The sequence below is a fragment of the Dendropsophus ebraccatus genome, chromosome 2, assembly GCF_027789765.1.
Source record: "Dendropsophus ebraccatus isolate aDenEbr1 chromosome 2, aDenEbr1.pat, whole genome shotgun sequence".
NCBI classification, from domain to species: domain Eukaryota; kingdom Metazoa; phylum Chordata; class Amphibia; order Anura; family Hylidae; genus Dendropsophus; species Dendropsophus ebraccatus.
In genome coordinates, this window is record NC_091455.1 from 17,126,400 (window position 1) to 17,149,009 (window position 22,610).

Below are 22,610 nucleotides of genomic sequence, written 5' to 3' on the forward strand. Positions count from 1 at the left end.
AGCTTTTGAGCAAAGACAGCAAAATTCCTATAATCCAGAAATTTTTCTTCTGAGACCTCCAGACTGGATTCTGAAGAATAGCCCCCTTAAGTCCTGGGTTATGGAATTTCCCAGTAGTCTGCCATCTCTCTGTTTCTATACTGTGTGTGTGTGTGTGTGTGTGTGTGTGTGTGTGTGTGTGTGTGTGTGTGTTTTTATACATGTGTGTGTGTATATATATGTGTATATATATATATATATATTCTAATGAATTTTATTCTATTTTTCAGGCCTTAGATCAAGATAGGACTGCACTGCAGAAGGTGAAAAAATCGGTAAAAGCCATCTATAATTCAGGTCAAGGTAAGTGGAGACTGGGGTTACTATTTATAAGGGGGATTTTGCTTTCTGGTGCGCTTTAGAGCTTATAAAAGCCATTGAATGATCCTATAAGGTGTCAGCAGCACAGAGGATTTCAGAATATTGTTGTGAGAAGCTGTGATGATAATGAGATGTGGATTCACAGCAGCGCAGAGTGTTTCAGGAAGTTATTACCCTAGCCTTATATATTTTGATGATGAGAGTGCCACAACTAAGGTAGTAATATGCTGATCTGTGGAAGTGGCTAGAGCAAATGACTAATACTGCGAGGAGACAAGCTCCAGCAGCACAGAGGATTTTTTTTCACCCCTATTTGAAGGGCTTCCAGTATTACATAATGCAGCTGTCTATTTGCTGTTATGGACATCACAGAGGAAGGAGGTTAAACAACAACCTTCCACTGCAGAGGAGCCGGAGCCTGCAGCACATGATGGAATTGCTCACATGTAATACCACATTTGTCCTGTAGTGGCTGCTGTAGTAGAACATGAGTATCCTGGCACTGCTGCACTTTCCAGATTAGCTGTGTAGACTGGGACAGAGTCAGCCGAGCTGTCTCATTATAAGTATAATGACAGGTGTCCTTGTCATAGAGATGTGTTAGAAGTTTTGATTGTTCGGGGTCTGGGTGCTGAGACCCCCACCATCTGCTAGAGTCAGCTTTGTATTTCAGAGACACTTGAAGCATTGCTAAACTATACAGTTCTCAGCCCTCACCCAGCCTGGTATGATGATGAGTGAGACGGACAGGCTCCATAGGCGTCATCCCTGCTCGATGGGCGTTGAGCATCATTGAATTTTCTGCTGATGTCAGTTGTGGATTCTGTATCCAGCCTTTTGCTTTGTAGTGTTTGGATCTAATTCAGGGGCCGTTAAAGGGGCTGTTCCCATACATCTGACCAAGCCTACCCGTGTGTGTGTGTGGGGGGGGGGGGGGTCTGACTGCAGGGACCCAGGGCGATCCTAAATATAGGCAAGAGGAATAGACTGGTACGTAGATTTGTGGGGAAAGATTCTGGATAATTTATTGAGCAAAATTTATGCTCCTTCTGGTCTTGAGAGTCCAGTGGGCGGTCCCATTTTGTAATTGACAGCTGCCAGCCATTGAGTAACACCACCCACTGGACTCCTAAACCTATAATGATGACTGATTTCATTGAATGAAACACAAGTTATTCTACACCCATTGCCAAGCAGTCACCAGTTGCCAAGCAGTGCATCTTAAAGGGGCCATACCCGCCTTCCTTGCTCCCCCGCTGCTTCCGGTATCAAAGAGCTCAGGTCCTGCTGTGCAGCGTTACTGGGTCCGGCATCGGCATGTGGTATTACTGGCTCCACCCAATCAGTGGCTGAGGTGGGCAATGCCATGTGCCAACCCCAAGCCTGCAAGCTCTGCACAGATGGACTGGCAGCAGTGGGGGGAATGAGGAAGGTAGGTATGGTGTTGGTTTAAAAGTACTCTCTGTATTAACCCCTTTAAGATCTTCTTTTTAAAAAAAAAAAAAAAAAGAAAAAAGATCCTGTTTCATAAATACACAGTCGCTTAGCTTTCTGAATTGGTAGAGTTGAGAAAGCCCGCTGTCTAATACCCCATGGTGGAAACTTATCTCCCCAAAAACAAAAGGGTTGGGCTTACACTTTAGACCAGAAGTAGGGAACCTTGGCTCTCTAGCTGTTGCAAAACTACAACTCCCATCATGCCTGGACAGCCAAAGCTTTAGCGGAAGAGCCAAGGTTCCCTACCCGTGCATTAGACAAACATATACATACATGTCTGATACTTGCGCTGTCCAGTCTGAGCGGAGGACCCTGCATATATGGTAGGAGGTGCCGGTAGCTCTTGCCTGACAGGGCCCCAGCACGTATATGTTTATGTGTGTGCTTTCTATACAGCGATTATATAGAGCCATTATTAGTGTGTAATTGCCGCCATTACGGATTGCGGCTGTTAGCAGATTGCCGCCCGCACCTTCTCACATCTATGGAGCTGCCAATTCAACGTCATTAAACACTTAAAAAGACATTAGTTTTCTAGCCGTGTTGTGTGTAGAGACGCAGGGTTTGTCTTGGCTCCGGCTCAGAGACCTGTTTCCTGTGGAGCACGCTCGCTCCTCTCCTGCTCCTTCTCTGTTTGCTTATTATAAGGAGCGTGTTCCGGCCAAACTCCATGGCCGTACACTGAGTATCCTGACATGCATCAGCGCAGGTAACAAGACAACGGACATTTACATGATTGCAGGAGATCATATTGTGTCTCTCCAGCTGCAAAACTACAACTCCCAGCAAGCTAGAGAGGTTCAGGGTTAAGACAATTGTTCTAAAGCAAATTCAATACCTATTCGGTTAAAGGGGTTATCCAGGATTAGAAAAGCATAGCTAATTTCTTCCAAAAATGGTGCCACCCCTGTGCTCAGTCTCTGTGTGGTATTAGAACTCCATTCACTTTAAAGGGGTTGTCCAGCAAAAATCTTTTTCTTTCAAATCAACTGATATCAGAAAGTTATATAGTTTTGTAATTTACTTCTCTACTCCTGCAATCCCCCCTTCAAATCAGCTGGTGTCAGAAAATTTTACAGATTTACACTTTATTTCTATTTAAAAATCTCAACTCTTCCACTACTTATTAGCTGCTGTATGTGCTGCAGGAGGTGATCTATTCTTTCCAGTCTTACACAGTAAGACAATACAATAATCTGCCTCCTGTCATCCAGGACCATCACGTCCCAGACCTCCGCTGCTTGTCATCGCCTCAACTACTACTACTGCAGTCTCTCATTCACATTCACTGAATGGATTTCACCTAGACTTCTATCGCTCTAAGGGGCTGATTTATTACAATGCTGAATAACGGCCGCTCATTGCCCCATCTTCTCTCTCTCTATCCTGTTTAGTCTCAAAATCCAATCTATAGATCCAGACTTTTTCCTGTGTGTGTCTCTGAAGATCAGCAGATTCCTATGGACCTCGCTCTGGCTGTAAGGCAACTTGCTGCAGCAGAAGCCCTTCCCCATAACTGCAAATTTAAAAGGGGATTTCCAGCAAAAAGTGCCAGATATTTGTAATTTACTGCTGTTAAAAAATCTCCAGTCTTCCAGTATTTTTCAGCTGCTGTATGTCCTGCAGGAAGTGGTGTATTCTCTCCAGTCTGACACAGCGCTCTCTGATGCCACCTCTGTCCAGAGCAGAAAAGGTTTTCTATGGGGATTTGCTACTGCTCTGGACAGTTCCTGACATTCACAGAGGAGGCAGCAGAGAGCACTGTGTCAGAATGGAGAGAATACACCACTTTCTGTAGGACATACAGCAGCTGATAAGTACTGGAAGACTTGAGGGTTTTTTTTTTTAAACAGCAGTAAATTACAAATATCTGGCATTTTTTTGACACCAGTTAATTTTTAATTTTTTTTTCCCCTGGAATTCCCCTTTAAATTTGCAGTTTTGGGGAAGGGCTTCTGCTGCAGTAAGTTGCCTTACAGCCAGAGCGAGGTCCAGACGAATCTGCTGATCTCCAGAGACACACACAGAAAAAGGTCTGGATCTATTTCTCACCACTTTGATTGGATTTTGAGACTAAACCAGATAGACAGAGAGAGAGAAGATGGGGCGATGAGCGGCCGTTATTCAGCATTGTAATAAATCAGCCCCTTAGAGCAATAGAAGTCTAGGTGAAATCTGTTCAGTAAATGTAAATGAGAGAAGGCAGCAGTAGTAGTTGAGGCGATGACACGCAGCGGAGGTCTGGGACGTGATGGTGTCGGATGACCAGAGGCAGATTATTGCATAAATAGCCCCCAGTACACAATGTCATTATTAAGCAAAAAAAAAAAATCCTTAAAAAAAAAAAAAAAAAAAAAAAAATTTCTTGTGGGCTCTCAGGGAGTCCTTGGGCTGATGCCAAGATACTTGTTAAATAATAGATTAAGGCCATATGCTGCGAGAACACACGTCTGCTACACGGCGCACATACACAAGCAGCGGCCGGGAGACAGTATAATGGCCGGAGGAGGAGAGAACACCATTAGTATGCACCTCAGGCTTCATGGAGAAGGCTTCACTCCTCCGGGGGGTTTGCTGGCTGTCAGTCTGTAACAGCGCCCCCTACCTGCCAGGTGTCATATATAACAGGGGTGTTGGGTATTCCCATTAGATACCAGGGCCAGTGTGCAACCTCTCCATTCCCTATGGGAGTATTTCTAAACCAGAGGCTCTGTTTTTGAAAAACTACAACTCCCAGCATGCCCGGACAGCCGAAGGGAGTTGTAGTTTTTCAACGGCCAATGGTTAAAGTGTCACTGTCACCTAATTTTTTATTTTTTTTTTGCAGAAATCAATAGTCCAGGCGATTTTAAGAAACTTTGTAATTGGGTTTATTAGCCAAAAAATGCATTTTTATCATGAAAAAGCAGTTTGAAGCTCTCCCCCTGTCTTTATGGTTTTCTATGGAGAGGGGTGGAGGAAGATGAGGCACCAAAGCAGGACAACAAACAGTTAATTTACAGCTACATCACCGGGCTATCTCCTCTTAAGTCAGCACTGACCTCTCTGACCTCTGAATACCGGTTTTCACACAGGTCCCGCTGTAATTTTTTGTTCTCTGCTCTTTGCTGGCGACTAATCTCCCTCCTTCCCCTCTCCATAGATTACACAGGGCCCGACTGATGTAAAAGAGTCGAGATTTCCTGATAATGAGCAGTGGATGAGAGAGAGGAGGGGGAGGGGCCTGGGGAAAGGCTTTTTGAATGCAGATAATGGCAGATTTGCCTAATAAACCCAATTACAAAGTTTCTTAAAATCGCCTGGACTATTGATTTCTGCAAAAAATAAAATAAAATAAAATACGACAGTGACACTTTAAGAAAAACTACCTTATAGCAATACTGAATACTTATGATGAAATGCCATATAAACTGTTGGGATTCGTCACGCCCCCTTCCTAAAATACTCTGTGCTGCTGGAAGCTCTGTTCTGCTATCAGTCTGTGACCTTCCTCTTGTCTTGATGCATCCAGAATGATATACAACACAGATCTCACTAACTTCAATTTATATCGTTGCCCATCTTTTAAAGAGGTTGTTCACCCAAATATTTTTTTTCTTTCCAATCAACTGGTGTCAGAAAGTGCCAGAGATTTGTAATGTACTTCCATTAAAAAAAAAATCTCAAATTTTCTGGTACTTATCAGCTGCCGTATGTCCTGCAGGAAGCGGTGTATTCTCTCCATTCAGATTTGCAACTGCTCTGGACAGTTCCTCACATGGACAGAGGTGGCAGCAGAGAGCACTGTGTCAGACTGGAAAGAATACACTACTTCCTGCAGGTCATACAGCAGCTGATAGGTACTGGAAGACTGGAGAGTTGTTTTTTTTTTTATAGAAGTAAACACAAATCTCTGGCTCTTTCTGCCAGCAGTTAATTCTAAGGAAAATTTTGTTGACCAACCCCTTTAAATACTTTGTGCTGCCAGGAACCATGTTCTCCTGCTATCAGTGTGACACTTTTAACAATGATTTCCTACCTGAATCTCACTAACATCAAGTCCTGAGTGGTCAGGTCACAATCATCTCCTGAAATACTCTGTGCTGCCAGGAACCATATTCCTTTTATCAGTCTGTGGCCTTGTCTCCATTCATTTCCTCTCATCTAGACACATTTGTAATGATATCCAACCCCAGATCTAACTAACATCAGCCCCACAGTGGTTGCCGCCTTTCACATTCATTTTCTGAAATACTCTGTGCTGCTGAGAACCTTATACTTCTGCTATCAGTCTGTGACTTTCCACACATCAGGTTACAACCAAAATGATATCCAGCTAGGGTACTCAGGCGAAAATCAACTAGTGTCAAAATTATATAGATTTGTCATTTAAAAGTCTCAAGTCTTCCAGTACTTATTAGCTGTTGTATGTCCTGCAAGAAGTGGTGTATTCTCTCCAGTGTGACACAATGCTCTCTGCTGCCACCTCTGTCCATGTCAGGAACTGTCCAGAGCAGCAGCAGCACTATGTCAGTATACACTACTTCCTGTACATACAGCAGCTGATAAGTACTGGAAGACTAGATATTTTAAAATAGAAGTATATTACAAATCTGTATAACTTTCTAACACAGTTAATTTGGAAGAAAAATATTTTCGCCACAGTACCCCTTTAACATCAGTACATGAGCAGTCTGGTCTTCACATTTATCTGCTGAAATCCTCTGTTCTGTTGACAGCGATCCCTCAGCCCTTTGGTTTGTGTACTCAGTGTTGACTCCCTTGCTAAAGAAGACAGGGCCATTCTCTATCACACACATCTGCTGAAATACTCTGTACTGCTGGGGCTCAAGAAACCTGATAGAAACTTGCCATGACAGTAGTGTGAACAGAGTGTTAGTGTATCATGGGGACAATGTGACATCCGGCCCGTATTCTGTATGCAGCCCTAGTGCTAACAGTCCCTGATCCCAGATGACAGCCTGCCTCTCAGTGAGGCTGCCATCGTCCCTGCACGGTACAGTAAGACCTCCTCCTTTCTCCTTCAGATCATGTCCAGAATGAGGAGACCTACGCACAGGCTTTAGATAAATTCGGCAGCAATTTCTTAAGCCGCGACAACGCAGATTTGGGCACCGCGTTCGTGAAGTTTTCCACTCTCACCAAGGAGCTGTCAACACTTCTCAAGAACCTGGTAAGTGGTTAGAAAACACGGCTCACATTACCACTCACAGAAGTCACTGGTAGAGGGTAGCGGGTTATGTGTAGATGGCGGGTGTATGTACAACTGAACTAGAGGGCGCTGTTATATTTATGCAGTTTATGCTATGAGCTCCTTAAAGGGATACTCTAGCGTAAAAAAATTCTCACAATAACTGGTTTCAGAAAGTTATTTAGATTTTTTAGGAAATTACTTCTATTTAAAAATCTCCAGTATTCCAGTACTTATCAGCTGCTGTATGTCCTGCAGGAAGTGGTGTATTCTTTCCAGTCTGACACAGTGCTCTCTGCTGCCACCTCTGACCATATCAGGAACTGTCTAGAGCAGGAGCCAATCCCCATAGATAATCTCTCCTGCTCTACTACAGGAAGTAGCGTCCCTGTGCTACAATTGTATCCTGACAATCCTTCATGAGACTAATACCTGCACAGCACAAATCTCCATGTTGTAATGAAAGTTTGTTACAGTGTATCAGTGCAGGTAAAATGTATCTGTCTGTCTCTCTACCAGGCTATAGCTATAACAGACCCTCAGCTGTGAGAGGTATTAGGGCTGTACAGGTTCTCAGCCCTTACATGTAACCGATAATGGTTCCCACTCACTGACAGCAAGCGGAGATCCTGAAAGTATTAACAAATAGTAATACAGTATTGTATATCACATTGCAAAACTTACCAGTGAAATGATGAGAAGGAAGACCTAGGACGTGAGTGGGGATTCTAGTATAGTATGTAGCGGTCACATAATACCGTGTATTTTAGAAGGAAACCCTTTTGTTTTGATTTCTTCTTTTTTTTAGCTCCAGGGATTAAGCCACAATGTCATCTTTACACTGGATTCACTTCTTAAAGGTGACTTGAAAGGAGTGAAGGGGGTAAGTGATAAGGCCTGCGGTTTCTTCACATTACATGTTACCTTTGCATTTCAGCATTGTTCTGTATTGACAATCTACGTGCAGTGTACAACACCTCTGCTCTAGTCACACCCACTCCAGAGCTGCACTCACTATTCTGCTGGTGAGATCACTGTGTACATACATTACATTACTGATCCTGAGTTACATCCTGTATTATACTCCAGAGCTGCACTCACTATTCTGCTGGTGGGGATCACTGTGTACATACATTACATTACTGATCCTGAGTTACATCCTGTATTATACTCCAGAGCTGCACTCACTATTCTGCTACACAAATTCTGCTGTTAACACATTTTCCAGAATGCAGTCTGCAGGGCAGGCTCTTAGCAGAAACTGAACAAGCAGGAGTAGGATATATGGTTGTACTCTATTAATGCAGTCAGGCTTTTACTTTACTCATGTATAAGTTGTCTTTAATGCATCTTGTTCACAGTTTGTTGTATTGTGTTTTCTTCTCTTTCAAGGACCTCAAAAAGCCATTTGACAAAGCCTGGAAAGATTATGAAACCAAATTGTAAGTCCTCTCAGCATTACTGGGGAACTGTGTGTGTGTGTAGATGTGTGTGTGTGTGTGTGTGTGTGTGTGTGTAGATGTGTGTGTGTGTGTGTGTGTGTGTAGATGTGTGTGTGTGTGTAGATGTGTTTGTGTGTGTGTGTGTGTGTGTGTGTGTAGATGTGTTTGTGTGTGTGTGTGTGTGTGTGTGTAGATGTGTTTGTGTGTGTGTGTGTGTGTAGATGTGTGTGTAGATGTGTTTGTGTGTGTGTGTGTGTAGATGTGTGTGTAGATGTAGGTGTGTGTGTGTGTGTGTGTGTGTGTGTAGATGTAGGTGTGTGTGTGTGTGTGTGTGTAGATGTGTGTGTGTGTGTAGATGTGTGTGTGGATGTGTGTGACGGTGTGTGTGTGTAGATGTGTGTGTGTGTGTGTGTAGAGTTAGGTGTGTGTAGATCTAGGTGTGTGTGGATGTGTTTGTGTAGATCTAGGTGTGTGTGTGTGTAGATGTGTGGGTGTTTGTGATGGAGTGTGTGTAGATGTGTGTGTGTGTGTGTGTGTGTGTGTAGATGTGTGTGTGTGTGTGTGTAGATGTTTGTGTGTGTGTAGGTGTGTGTGTGTGTGTGTGTAGATGTGTGTGTGTGTGTAGATGTGTGTGTGTGTGTAGATGTGTGTGTAGATGTGTGTGTGGATGTGTGTGACGGTGTGTGTGTGTGTAGAGTTAGGTGTGTGTAGATCTAGGTGTGTGTGGATGTGTGTGTAGATCTAGGTGTGTGTGTGTGTAGATGTGTGGGTGTTTGTGATGGAGTGTGTGTAGATGTGCGGTTGATTGTGATGGGATGTGTGTACGTGTGTTTGTGAGTGTGTAGATGTGCGGTTGATTGTGATGGGGTGTGTGTACGTGTGTGTGTGTAGATGTGCGGTTGATTGTGATGGGGTGTGTGTACATGTGTGTGTGTGTAGATGTGCGGTTGATTGTGATGGGGTGTGTTGTGGTGTTAAATTTGTTAGGTTTTCCCTTAATTTGCAAAAAAAAAATAAAAAAATACTATTTTTTTAGCACAAAGATTGAGAAGGAGAAGCGGGAGCATGCGAAACAACATGGGATGATCCGGACGGAGATCACGGGGGCTGAGATCGCTGAGGAAATGGAAAAAGAGAGGAGACTGTTCCAGTTACAGATGTGCGAGGTGAGATCAGTCACACTGCCTGTGTACAGCCCCTGTAGAACTGACTGGGAAACCCCATTATAGCAGTGGGGCACAACCTGCTGCCCTCCAGCTGTTACCTTACTACAATTCCCATCATGCCCTGAGCGGAGGCATTACACATATCTCTGGTGCATTTACGGGTGGCAGATTATCGGTGTATTATAAAGTAGCAGGAAAATGGATGAGATTTATCTAACCTCTGTCCACATAGAAAATGCCCATGTAATGTAAGTTATACAGGGACGGTCCAGGCCTGCATAAACATGGCCGCTTTCTATCACAAACAGCACCATTCTTGACTTGAATGAGGTATGACTTGCAATACCACACTCAACCTAGGGACAGGGGTGGCGCTGTTTTTGAAAGAAAGTAGCTTTCCTGTGGATAACCCCTTTAAATCTGCAACAGGTCAGTTGGTGCTGGATCTGTGGGGGTCTACGCTGACTAGTCACCCCCTATACTCTGAATAAGTGAAAATGTATAAGGCATCTGGGTGTATAGTCTGTGAAATCATAGGTGTGAATAGACCCAGTACAATAACATAGCATTCTCTATCCACATAAATATACGGCGGCAGCGGCGAGATGTCGGATATTAACACAATACATCTATGATTATTTAGTTAGCGTCTCGCCCCCGCACAGGCAGCGCTGTATACCCCTCACTACGGTATACAATTATCCGCTAACCGCTGTATTTGTCTCCTGACAGTATCTTATTAAAGTTAATGAAATCAAGACAAAGAAGGGCGTGGACCTCCTGCAGAATCTGATCAAGTATTACCATGCACAGTGCAAGTGAGTACGAATCCTGCGCCAGTACTAACATTATGTATATTAACGTTATACTGGGGTGCACACATGGCGCCACCTAATGGTAGAGCAGGCAAACATATTGCAGTAGTTAAAGGCATACTCAGTTTGTGTCAGATATATGTTATTCACTTCCATTTAAAAATCTTCAGTCTTCCAGTACTTATCAGCTGCTGTATGCCCTGCAGATTTCTTTACAGTCTTACACAGTGCTCTCTGCTGCCCCCTCTGTCCATGTCAGGAACTGCCAAGAGCAGTAGCAAATCCCCATAGAAAACCTCTCCTGCTCTGGACAGTTCCTGACATGGACAGAGGGGGTAGCAGACTGGAAAGAATACACCACTTCCCGCAGGCCATACAGCAGCTGATAAGTATTGAAAGACTGAAGATTTTTTAATAGAAGTAAATAACAAGTCTCTGGCACTTTCTGACACCACTTGACTTAAAAGAAAAAATATTTAGCTGGAGTACCCCTTAAAAGATCATCTCTCTTCTCAGTTTCTTCCAGGACGGCCTGAAAACTGCAGATAAGCTGAAGCAGTACATAGAGAAGCTGGCTGCTGATCTGTACAATGTAAGTAGATTGTAGGTTTCCCCTCAGTAAGAGTTGTACATAATTTTGCCACCTTAAGCAATAGCGCCACCCTTGTCCATAGAATGTAAGTGGTACTGCAGATCCAGTGAAGATCAGCTGTAATACCAGACCCAACCATGCACTTGTGTGGTGCTATTTCGGGAACCTGCAATAGCTTTCTGTTACAAGGTATTACACTGCTTCCAGGGAACTTTGTTAGATCCTTCAGAGTTTTTTGGTCTGTGGAACCAATAAGTGGTCCCTGACAACTTTTAACTGATACGCCCTTTATTTAATGACACTGGGTGAGTAGATATACCATCCAGGAGTAGCTGGGTGACAACACATTTAAGGGGTTATCCAGGAGTAGAAAAAGCATGGCTACTTTTTTGCAAAACAGTCCCATGTGCTCAGGTTGTGTCTGGTATTGCAATTCAGCCTCATCCACTGTGATGAATCTGTGCAGCAAAACCCCCACACCCAACCTGAGGACAAGAGTGGTGCCCTTTCTTGAAGAAGACAACTGTGCATTTCTAAGCCTGGACAACCCCTTAAAGGTTTTTCAGAGATTCCAGTGCTAGTTGTCACCTGTCTATTCTACACAAAGAGCTAAAAGAATTTGCAGCAGTTTCACAGAAGAGAATTAAAGGAGAAGTCTGTCAGATTTTAAAATCCTGTAGTTGGCAGGGGCATGGGGGAAATTGATTACAAGTACTAACTCACCCCTCCCCGTGCCTACTTATTGCTTCCACTTATTATGAGGAATTCTCATATCTAACTGTGATAAGTGCTGGCATTGGCATATTATTATCTCTGTGTGCCAATCACTATAGTAATACAATTATATTATTTCCCCCTATGTTCAAGAATATAACTACCATAATACTGCTCCTATATACAAGAATATAACTACTATAATACTGCCTCCTATATACAGGAATATAACTACTATAATACTGCTCCTATATACAAGAATATAACTACTATAATACTGCTCCTATATACAAGAATATAACTACCATAATACTGCTCCTATATACAAGAATATAACTACTATAATACTGCTCCTATATACAAGAATATAACTACTATAATACTGCTCCTATATACAAGAATATAACTACTATAATACTGCTCCTATATACAAGAATATAACTACTATAATACTGCTCCTATATACAAGAATATAACTACTATAATACTGCTCCTATACACAAGAATATAACTACTATAATACTGCTCCTATATACAAGAATATACTATAATACTGCTCCTATATACAAGAATATAACTACTATGATACTGCTCCTATATACAGGAATATAACTACTATAATACTGCTCCTATATACAGGGATATATCTACTATAATACTGCTCCCTATATACAAGAATATAACTACTATAATACTGCCTCCTATATACAGGAATATACTACTATTACACTGCCCCCTATATACGAGAATATAACTACTATAATACTGCTCCCTATATACAAGAATATAACTACTATAACACTGCCCCTATATACAGGAATATAACTACTATAATACTGCCCCCCTCTTGGTCAGTATATGTATGTGAGCATGTAGCGTTACTGTGTTTTATATGTAGGTGATATGTAATGTATTTACCCATTTCCTCGTAGATAAAACAGACACAGGATGAGGAGAAGAAGCAGCTCACTGCCCTCCGGGACCTCATCAAGTCTTCTCTGCAGTTGGATCAGAAGGAGGTATGTGTATATAGAAGCTTCCAGTTCTCTCTGAATGATCTGTCATTTTCCTCATGGTTTGGAGTAGACATTGAGCAGTTTAATCTATAGGTCTATAAGGTAATATTTGGCGTATGTACTGAGCTGGGGCATTCCATATCAGTAGGACCGCCCCCTGGACTCCTGGTGTGACCAGGGTACGCTCTCCAGCAGTGGACAACCGTAATCTTTATGCTTAGTGTTAGGATTAGGGTTAGGGTCCTTTAAGAATGCAAAATTAACCCCTGCCTGAACTCCAACCCTAATCCTTGGGGTTAGTGCTAAAAAAGTGGTTAGGGTCGGGGTTATCCTGGTAGGGTCTTGGATAGTAACCGTTATTCTAATGCTAAGGCCTCATCCTAACATTCCGTGCATGGTCCATAAATACGGATGATGTGCTGTGCACTGCTGTTAACGGACTTCTGCATGGGACAAGGGGACAAGGGTTAGGGGCCTATTCCACGGAGTGATAATCGGCCCAGTTCGGCCAATTATCGCTCCATGTAATAAATACAATGATCAGCCGATGACAACAATCAGCGACTGACCGTTAATATAGGCTCGAACCTAGGGCTGGGAGATTAATCGAATTAATTCGATTAATTTGCCCAAACAGTTAGAATCGATTAGATTTTTTGTGAAAATCGTAAATTAGATTTTCACAAAAAATCATTGCGGGCAAAGCGGTGCAGGAGAGGCCGGCGCGGTAAAGTGTCGGGTCCGGAGACAGTTGCAGGACGGCGAGGTAAGGTGCAGGACCGCCAGTCAGGAGAGATGCGGCATCGGCGGCTCCAGCCTCTTCACAGAGCCGCGGCTGACGTGTCCCCGCCCCTTACACGGCAGAGCCACGCTGAGCTGCGTCACGCTCTCTTCCTGGCACACGTGCAGGTCCCTGGTCTGTGGAGGAGGCGGCAGGGATTGCAGCAGAAGGAGATAGCGCCGCTGCGGGTCCTGAAGCTGTACAGCGGGCAGCGACACTATCTCCTTCTGCTGCAATCCCTGCAGCCGCCTCCACAGACCGGGGACCTGCACGTGTGCCAGGAAGAGAGCGAGAGCGTGAAGAGGCTGGAGCCGCTGGTGCACATCTGTCCTGACTGCCGGCCCTGCATCTCACCGTCCTGCAACTCTCTCCGGACCCGACACTTTACCGTGCCTACCTTAGGCCCGCATAACCTCTCAGTCACCCCCAGTCTGCCCCATGCCCCCTCAGTGACCCTCAGTCACCCCCAGTCTGCCCCATACCCCCTCAGTGACCCCCAGTCTGCCCCATACCCCCTCAGTGACCCCCAGTCTGCCCCATACCCCCTCAGTGACCCCCAGTCTGCCCCATACCCCCTCAGTCACCCCCAGTCTGCCCCATGCCCCCTCAGTGACCCCCAGTCTGCCCCATACCCCCTCAGTGACCCCCAGTCTGCCCCATACCCCCTCAGTGACCCCCAGTCTGCCCCATACTCCCTCAGTGACCCCCAGTCTGCTCCATACCCCCTCAGTGACCCCCAGTCTGCTCCATACCCCTCAGTGACCCCAGTCTGCTCCATACCCCTCAGTGACCCCAGTCTGCTCCATACCCCTCAGTGACCCCCAGTCTGTTACATGCCCCCTCAGTGACCCCCAGTCTGCTCCATACCCCCTCAGTGACCCCCAGTCTGCTCCATACCCCCTCAGTGACCCCCAGTCTGCTCCATACCCCCTCAGTGACCCCCAGTCTGCTCCATACCCCCTCAGTGACCCCCAGTCTGCTCCATACCCCCTCAGTGCCCCCCAGTCTGTTACATGCCCCCTCAGTGACCCCCAGTCTGCCCCATACCCCTTCAGTCACCCCCAGTCTTTCTCATAACCCCTCAGTCACCCCAGTCCCCCCTCAGCTGCCTCAGCCCCCCCCCCAGTCACCCTCAGCTGCCCCAGTCCCCCTCATCTATTCCTGTACTACTACCACCACACCCCTCATCCTATTCCTGTACTACTACACCCCTCATCTATACCTGTACTACTACACCCCTCATCTATAACTGTACTACTACACCCCTCATCTATAACTGTACTACTACCACCACACTCCTCATGTTTACCTGTACCACTACACCCATTATCCACTATACCCCCACTACTACTCCCTACCTAGATGGAGGCACAAAGAAGATCTCCTATACTATATGGGGCACATATTTGGGAAAACTACTTATATGGGGCACACAATGGGCTGGTCTACTACATGGGGGCACAGGGGGAGCACTGTTACACTAGGAAGCAATACCGTTGTCTCAAACGTAATTAAGATAGTATTTATTGCTGCAGGGATAAAAATGTCCTGTTTATTTAGCAAAAATAACAAAAAAAATCGAGATTTAAATCGAGAATCGTCCAAAATTTGTAAAAAAATCGAGATTTTTTGGCCATATCGCCCAGCCCTACTCAAACCTATAATTATCGGGCGCCGACCGCGCATTGCTACGTGTAACAGCGGTGCACGGCCGGTGGCTGACAATATACATTACCTGTCCAGGCTGCAGGGCTCCTTTTGCGGTCTTCTTCTCCCCGGGTCCTGCACGCTCCAGCTTCAGAGCGGCCTGTCTCAGCTGACAGGCCGTTATGAAGCTGGAGCGCACAGGACCCTGTGAGAAGAAGACTACAAGAGGAGCCCTGCAGCCTGGACAGGTAATGTATGCAGTTTAAGCAAGGACTTCACGGACATCGGTAACGATGTCCATGCAGCCCTTGTTAAACAATAATCAGGCCGTGTAATAGGCCCAGTAAATGAACTCCTCGCCCCTTGTGTACCCCTGCTCATGTGACTGTATGATGTCATTGTGTCCCATGCATTTTGGCCTCTACCATATAGCCTTATAGACTCTTGTTTGGCATGTCCATAAGAATCGGGACCAGGCACCCCTGTTCCGGTATGGATACACCCCCTCAGGGATTAGCATATTACACTGCAGTGATATAGCTAGTTATAATAAAAGTTACAATAATGAAGATACATAGAAAAAAAAAGGAGATAGGTAGATAGATAGTCACCAATAGGAGAGGTCCAGTCATCTGGCATGACTGGAAGTCCAAACAGACATGGATGTACACATGTGTATAGTGGTATGCCACCTATACATCTAGATGCCCATACACATAGCCTATATAGTGGTATGCCACCTATACATGTAGATGCCCATAGACGTAGCCTTTATAGCAGGTTCTGAGACTCTTAGTATTTTCATGCCATGTTCCGCTTTGGTGGAGTGGTCAGTGCTGTACCATGCTGGTAGCCAGTGTGTTTACATCTCTTCCTGGCCACCAGTGTTGTGCCACCCTGGCCACTCAGTCTATGTGCCACATAGAACAATGTGTAGACAGAACAGAAGTGCAGAGCTGGCTTTGGTGTTAGATGTGACGACTGGCAGGGAGCTTGGATTTGCATCACTGTTGTATGACCTAGGTTTTAGGGGGGGGCTGTGAAGGATTAGGAGGTGCTGATTCCTAGTCGAGGCCAGGCTATGCTCCCTGGGGGAAAAAAAAACAAAAAACATAACTTTACAGTTTCTAGGTCTAAATGAGGGTTACTATGCAATGACAGCAAGCAGAGATCTTGAAAATCATGGATGAAACACATAGTATAATAGAGGAGGGGGATACCCCGTATCTACCATAGCAGGGATAGGTAACCTCGGCTCTCCAGCTGTTGCAAAACTACAACTCCCATCATGCCTGGACAGCTAAAGCTTTAGCTGTCCAGGCATGATGGGAGTTGTAGTTTTGCAACAGCTGGAGAGCCAAGATTTCCTACCCCTGCTATGGACATCCTATGATTAGTCTTCTATAGATTAATACAACATAATAGTTGATATACAGGGTATTACTGGAATTATGACCACTTAGAGCAAAGTTACATTAGAATATTACAAGCAGATCCTTGGTTAAAGGGGTTGTTCACCCCAATTTGTTTTTTAAATCAACACCTGCCCTAAAGTGCCAGAGATTTAAAATTTACTTCTATTAAAAAAAATCCCCTTCGTAAGAGACCGGCCCGCAGAGTTCTGATGGGGGCGCATCAGTGCACGCCCACTTTAGAACTCCCCTCCGCATGCTATGGCCGCAGCCGTTCGCTTCATAGTGTGCCCTGACATGGTTCTCTTCGGCCGCTATTCACTGAATAGCGGCCGCAGAAAACTGACTTGCCAGTTGTTTGCAGCGCCTCGCCCGACCGGAGCGTATGCCATGTGTATACACTCCTGCCGCGATCCCATAGACACTCGGCCAACGTATTTTCTCGTATTAAAGAGGTAGTGCATCGATAAACATTTATTCACAAAATAACACACATTACAAAGTTATACAACTTTGTAATATATGTTATGTATGTGAATGGCCCCCTTCCGGCCGTGTTCCTCCCCCCTTCCACCCCGGAAGTGTGGTGCATTATACTTACCGCATTACTGTCGACCCCGGCCGCCATCTTGGGACAATGACAACATTTTCGGGAGGCCAACCGAACCGCTCCAGCCGTCCCTCAGCCGTCATCAGCTGCTCAGCTGCAATTGGCTGAGCACAGTTATGCTCAGCCAATCGCGGTTGAGCAGCTGATGACGCGGCAAAGGGCGGGCCGGCATGAGGGACGTCTGGAGTGGTTCGGCCGGCCTCCCGAAAATGTCGTCATTGTCACAAGATGGCGGACGGAGGTAGACACGGTTAGTATAATGCACCACACTTCCGGGGTGGGGGGACACAGGGAAGGGGGCCATTCACATACATAACATACATTACAAAGTTGTATAACTTTGTAATGTGTGTTATTTTGGGAATAAATGTTTAGCGCCACACTGCCCCTTTATATACAGCCGTTGTTGCAATCGGCAACAACGGCCGTAGAAATACGAAAAAATACGTTGTGTGAACATAGCCTTACAGTATATAATATAAAAAGTCCATACAACATATCAGTAGTGCCTGATATAGAGCACTGGCAGTAATTGTACAACTACAACTCACAGCATTTCCTGACACCCACTGACACTCAGGATGTGCTTTTCATAAGTTTCCCAAAATGTACATAGGAGGACACCATCCTCCGGTATAGCACGGCAGTATATACGGCCACCCTGTATAGTGTTGGCGGTCCTGCCTGGTTTCACAATCGGATACAGCTTGCACAAATATTTCTTGCTGCGCTGGGACTTCTCAGAGAACGTCAGATGTCAGCGCTTCTCAAGGAAATTCCTGTCTCTTTGTGGGAAAAATGTGACACCCGTGAGATTGGAATGTCAGTGTCATCGCAGACATCATAAAAACCAGAAATGCTATGTATTAAAATGAGGGTGGAAAAAGAGCTCGGACTTTAAAGGGGTGCTCCGGTGGGAAAAAACATATTTTTTTTTAAATCAACTGGTTTAAGAAAGTTAATACAGATTTGTCATTTACTTCTATTTAAAACTCTCCAGACTTCCAGTACTTATCAGCTGCTGTATGCGTACAAGAAGTGGTATATTCTTTCCAACTTGACACAATACTCACAGTGCTGTCCAGAGCAGGAGAGGTTTTCTGGTTCAATGTTTTTTATTAGATTTTTTAAGAACATATTACAAAAGAGAAAATCTATAAGCACTGAATTTAGTGCCAACAGTAAACATGTTCAGCAGGAGAGGTTTTCTATGGGGATTTGCTACTGCTCTGGACAGTTCCTAACATGGACAGAGGTGGCAGCAGAGAGCACTGTGTCAGACTGGAGAGAATACACTACTTCCTGCAGGACATACAGCAGCTGATAAGTACTGGAAGAATTAAAAATCTTTATAGCTTTCTTAAACCAGTTGATTTAAAAGAAAGAAAAAAAAATGCTGGAGTACCAAATAAAAAGGAACTCTCAGCAGGTTAGACAAATCTATAGCACCTGGGCCGCTGAGGAGAAAGGTATGTGTCTTACCTTACTCCTTGACACGCTCCCACACTGTTATTTGGGGTAAAGTCCACTCTGGAGCACCTTTAGGAGCCCTGCCGTGTCATCCGGCCCACTGCTTCTAATAATAATCAATGAAGGGGACGGGCCAGATGGCACGGCAGGGCTCCGGAGCGGAGTTTACCCTGACTAACAGTGCGGTAGTGGAGGAAGGTAAGATACATACCTTGCTCCTCAGTGTCCCCAGCAATATAGGCTTCTATCAGCTGGTAAGATTCGGCTAACCTGCTGATAGTTCCCCTGTAAGGGTTAGACTGCAGAAATAGAGGAAACAGATATTGGGTGTCCTATATGTAAGTTTGCACACTTGTGGATGTGACAGTGGGTGTAATATCAAGGGAAGAATGTCATTTCCATCCTGCTGAAAGGACCTGACACAACATCTCAGAAGCGGTGCTGTTACTTTATATGTTACATACCGCTCTATAGTGCACTCACGCTGAGAAAAACGCCCCCTGTTTACTACAGAGCGAGAAGCATTCTTAGTAAGTCTGGGATTGTTGATCCTGGTTCCTGGCAGGAGGCAGACATTGTGTAACATCCCTTCATGGCCGTCTTTGTCGCTCCTGTCTTGCACATGACAGCATCTTCTGCAGATTTTGCATTGATGGCTTTTCTGTGCAGTGTACAGGACATGTCAGCTCCATGACCACAGGCTCGTACAGGATGTGCTTGGTGTGACAATAGATGGCAGCGAGAATACTATGTCTTTATTGCACCATGTACTGTACATGATGCTGTCTGGCCGAAACAGGAGTTTGCAGAAGGGGCTGCAGTGCTGCTGAGGTACGAGGCATCGGGAGCCTCCACCTTTTCCACCTGCAGCCTGCATAGGGGAAGTAAAAAGCTGCGGAAAGATCAAAATAGGGTTTTTTCCCCACTTCAGGACTGCATTCACAAGTCTGAAGGCCTCAGGGCAACACACCCCAAATCCTGACGTTGTCTTCATCCAGGACTTATAGGCAGCACAAGACTGCAGAGGATTGAGCAATGGAGAATGCCCTGATATAGAAAGAGTAAAAATCTCAATAATTGAAACAAGCTTAGATAGATAGATAGATAGATAGATAGATAGATAGATAGATAGATAGATAGGAGATAGATAGCACTCTTCTCTGTGTTACTGTGTATCCCATCTGTCACAGTCTATAAATGGAATATATAGAATAATCAGATGTTGATGTTTGTCCTGCTTTCAGTATTCGGGATGTGCGATTACATTGTGTTAAACCGTTAAACCTTTGCTTGATACCTGCAGCCCTGACTGTGATGGTTTTACTTGTTAATAATGTTTAATAAGTGTTTTGCTTTTTTCCCTCCTTGTCTCTCATTTGCTTCCCTGATCGAAGTCTAGGAGAGTAAGTTTTGTCTTTTGTCAGCTTGACTTCATTGTCAGCCTAGTCTCCATATTCACTGTCACCTTTTTTTTTTTTTAATTAAAATTATAAAGTGAATGACCACAGCTACATCCACCACCATAATAGCTCTTAGAGGTTTTCTTCTGCCTTTTATAACTATGTCCCACTGAGGAATGTATTGTATTCTATATACAAGAATATAACTACTATAATACTGCACCTATATACAAGAATATAACTAGTATAATACTGCTCCTATATACAAGAATATAACTACTATAATACTGCTCCTATATACAAGAATATACCTACTATAATACTGCTCCTATATACAGGACTATAACTACTATAATACTGCTCCTATATACAAGAATATAACTACTATAATACTGCTCCTATATACAGGAATATAACTACTATAATACTGCTCCTGTATACAAGGATATAACTACTACAATACTGCCTCCTATATATACAGAATATAACTACTATAATACTGCTTCTATATACAAGAATATAACTACTATAATACTGCTCCTATATACAGGAATATAACTACTATAATACTGCTCCTATATACAAGAATATAACTACTATAATACTGCCTCCTATATACAAGAATATAACTACTATAATGGACAGTCCAAAAAGAAATAGGAGCGAGCACCAATGCGCATATAGGGTATATGTGGAATACTCTGGGTCAGGACTAAGAGTAGAGGATGTATAGGCAGTGGATATTCAGCTGGGTGGTGCATAAAGCTAATAAGATAAATCCAATCCAGTCCAAAAAAGAAGAAAGAGCTAGCACTCACCGTTTGCTGAAGCACATTATCCAGTTTATTCGGGGTTCAATACAGCATGGATCACGGGGAGGGAGGTGGAAGCAGGTGCGTCAAGGCGACAGACTGTTTCACTTGCGTTTGCAAGTTTCGTCAGGCCCACGGTCCATGGGCCTGACGAAACTTGCAAACGCAAGTGAAACAGTCTGTCGCCTTGACGCACCTGCTTCCACCTCCCTCCCCGTGATCCATGCTGTATTGAACCCCGAATAAACTGGATAATGTGCTTCAGCAAACGGTGAGTGCTAGCTCTTTCTTCTTTTTTGGGCTGGATAACTACTATAATACTGCTCCTATATACAGGAATATAACAGCTGAATAATAATAATTGTCTTATCAGTGTGACTCTTGTAGCTTTGGTCATTTCACTATAATCTTTAGTATTGTTTGTGTCATTTCTTCTTTTTCTTTATCTCTAGGATTCCCAGAGCAAACAGGGAGGGTACAGTATGCACCAGCTCCAAGGAAACAAGGAGTACGGCAGTGAGAAGAAAGGCTACATATTAAAGAAGAGCGATGGGTAAGGGTTAGGATTTCATACACCTGGAGGGATTTGTGTTCTGTTGAAATATCATGTATATTGGATGCAGCCTCCTGTGTAGTACCCCTCAATCCTGGCTGTGTGTCACAATAACACCCAAATATTATATAGTTATTGGAGTTATATTGCTTAGAGCATTCCTAGTGGCAGCTGCAGATTATGTTGAAATAAACAGCTGCTTGTATATTATTTTATATACTTATTCTATAATTCGTATAAAACTAATCCTGAGCTACAACCTTTATTATACTTCAGAGCTGCACTCACTATTCTTCTGGTGGGGTTACTGTGTACATACATTACATTACTGATCCTAAGTTACATCCTGTATTATACTCCAGATCTGCACTCACTATTCTGCTGGTGGGGGTCACTGTGTACATACATTACTGATCCTGTACTGATCCTGAGTTACATCCTGTATTATACTCCCAGAGCTGCACTCACTATTCTGCTGGTGGGGTCACTGTGTACATACATTACATTACATTACTGATCCTGAGTTACATCCTGTATTATACCCCAGAGCTGCACTCACTATTCTGCTGGTAGAGTTACTGTGTACATACATTACTGATCCTGACTTACATCCTGTATTATACCCTAGAGCTGTACTCACTATTCTGCTGGTGGGGTCACTGTGTACATACATTACATTATTGATCCTTAGTTACATCCTGTATTATACTTTAGAGCTGCACTCACTATTCTGCTGGTGAGGTCACTGTGTACATACATTACTGATCCTGTACTGATCCTGAGTTACATCCTGTATTATACTCCAGAGCTGCACTCACTATTCTGCTGGTGGGGTCACTGTGTACATACATTACATTACTGATCCTGAGTTACATCCTGTATTATACTCCAGAGCTGCACTCACTATTCTGCTTGTGTAGGAGCTGTGTACATACAGTATAGGACACTCTTATTCTAGATGATGTGCATTGTTATTCCATCATATATTTGATGCTTTGGAACAATATGATAAACAGTTGTTCTATTGTCCACATCCGTTAATTCTCGGGTCATGCTGTCACACCAGACGTGTAATTGCCGCGTTCCTGAATAGTAATTGCTCCGGGTGCATAACTACTCATGTGACAATGCA

At 44.1% G+C, this 22,610-nt stretch overlaps 1 protein-coding gene across 3 annotated transcripts in view; it reads left to right on the plus strand.

Moving 5' to 3' along the window:
• ASAP1 (ArfGAP with SH3 domain, ankyrin repeat and PH domain 1) overlaps positions 1-22,610 on the plus strand; it is a 151,946-nt gene that overhangs the window by 97,323 nt on the left and 32,013 nt on the right. For all 3 annotated transcript variants that reach the window (XM_069957090.1, XM_069957092.1, XM_069957091.1), the window contains 9 exons: positions 270-342; positions 6,885-7,030; positions 7,857-7,931; positions 8,441-8,490; positions 9,527-9,656; positions 10,389-10,474; positions 10,988-11,063; positions 12,710-12,796; positions 21,378-21,478. In XM_069957090.1, coding sequence (XP_069813191.1) covers positions 270-342; positions 6,885-7,030; positions 7,857-7,931; positions 8,441-8,490; positions 9,527-9,656; positions 10,389-10,474; positions 10,988-11,063; positions 12,710-12,796; positions 21,378-21,478 — 824 coding nt within the window. The remainder of the gene's footprint in view (positions 1-269; positions 343-6,884; positions 7,031-7,856; positions 7,932-8,440; positions 8,491-9,526; positions 9,657-10,388; positions 10,475-10,987; positions 11,064-12,709; positions 12,797-21,377; positions 21,479-22,610) is intronic.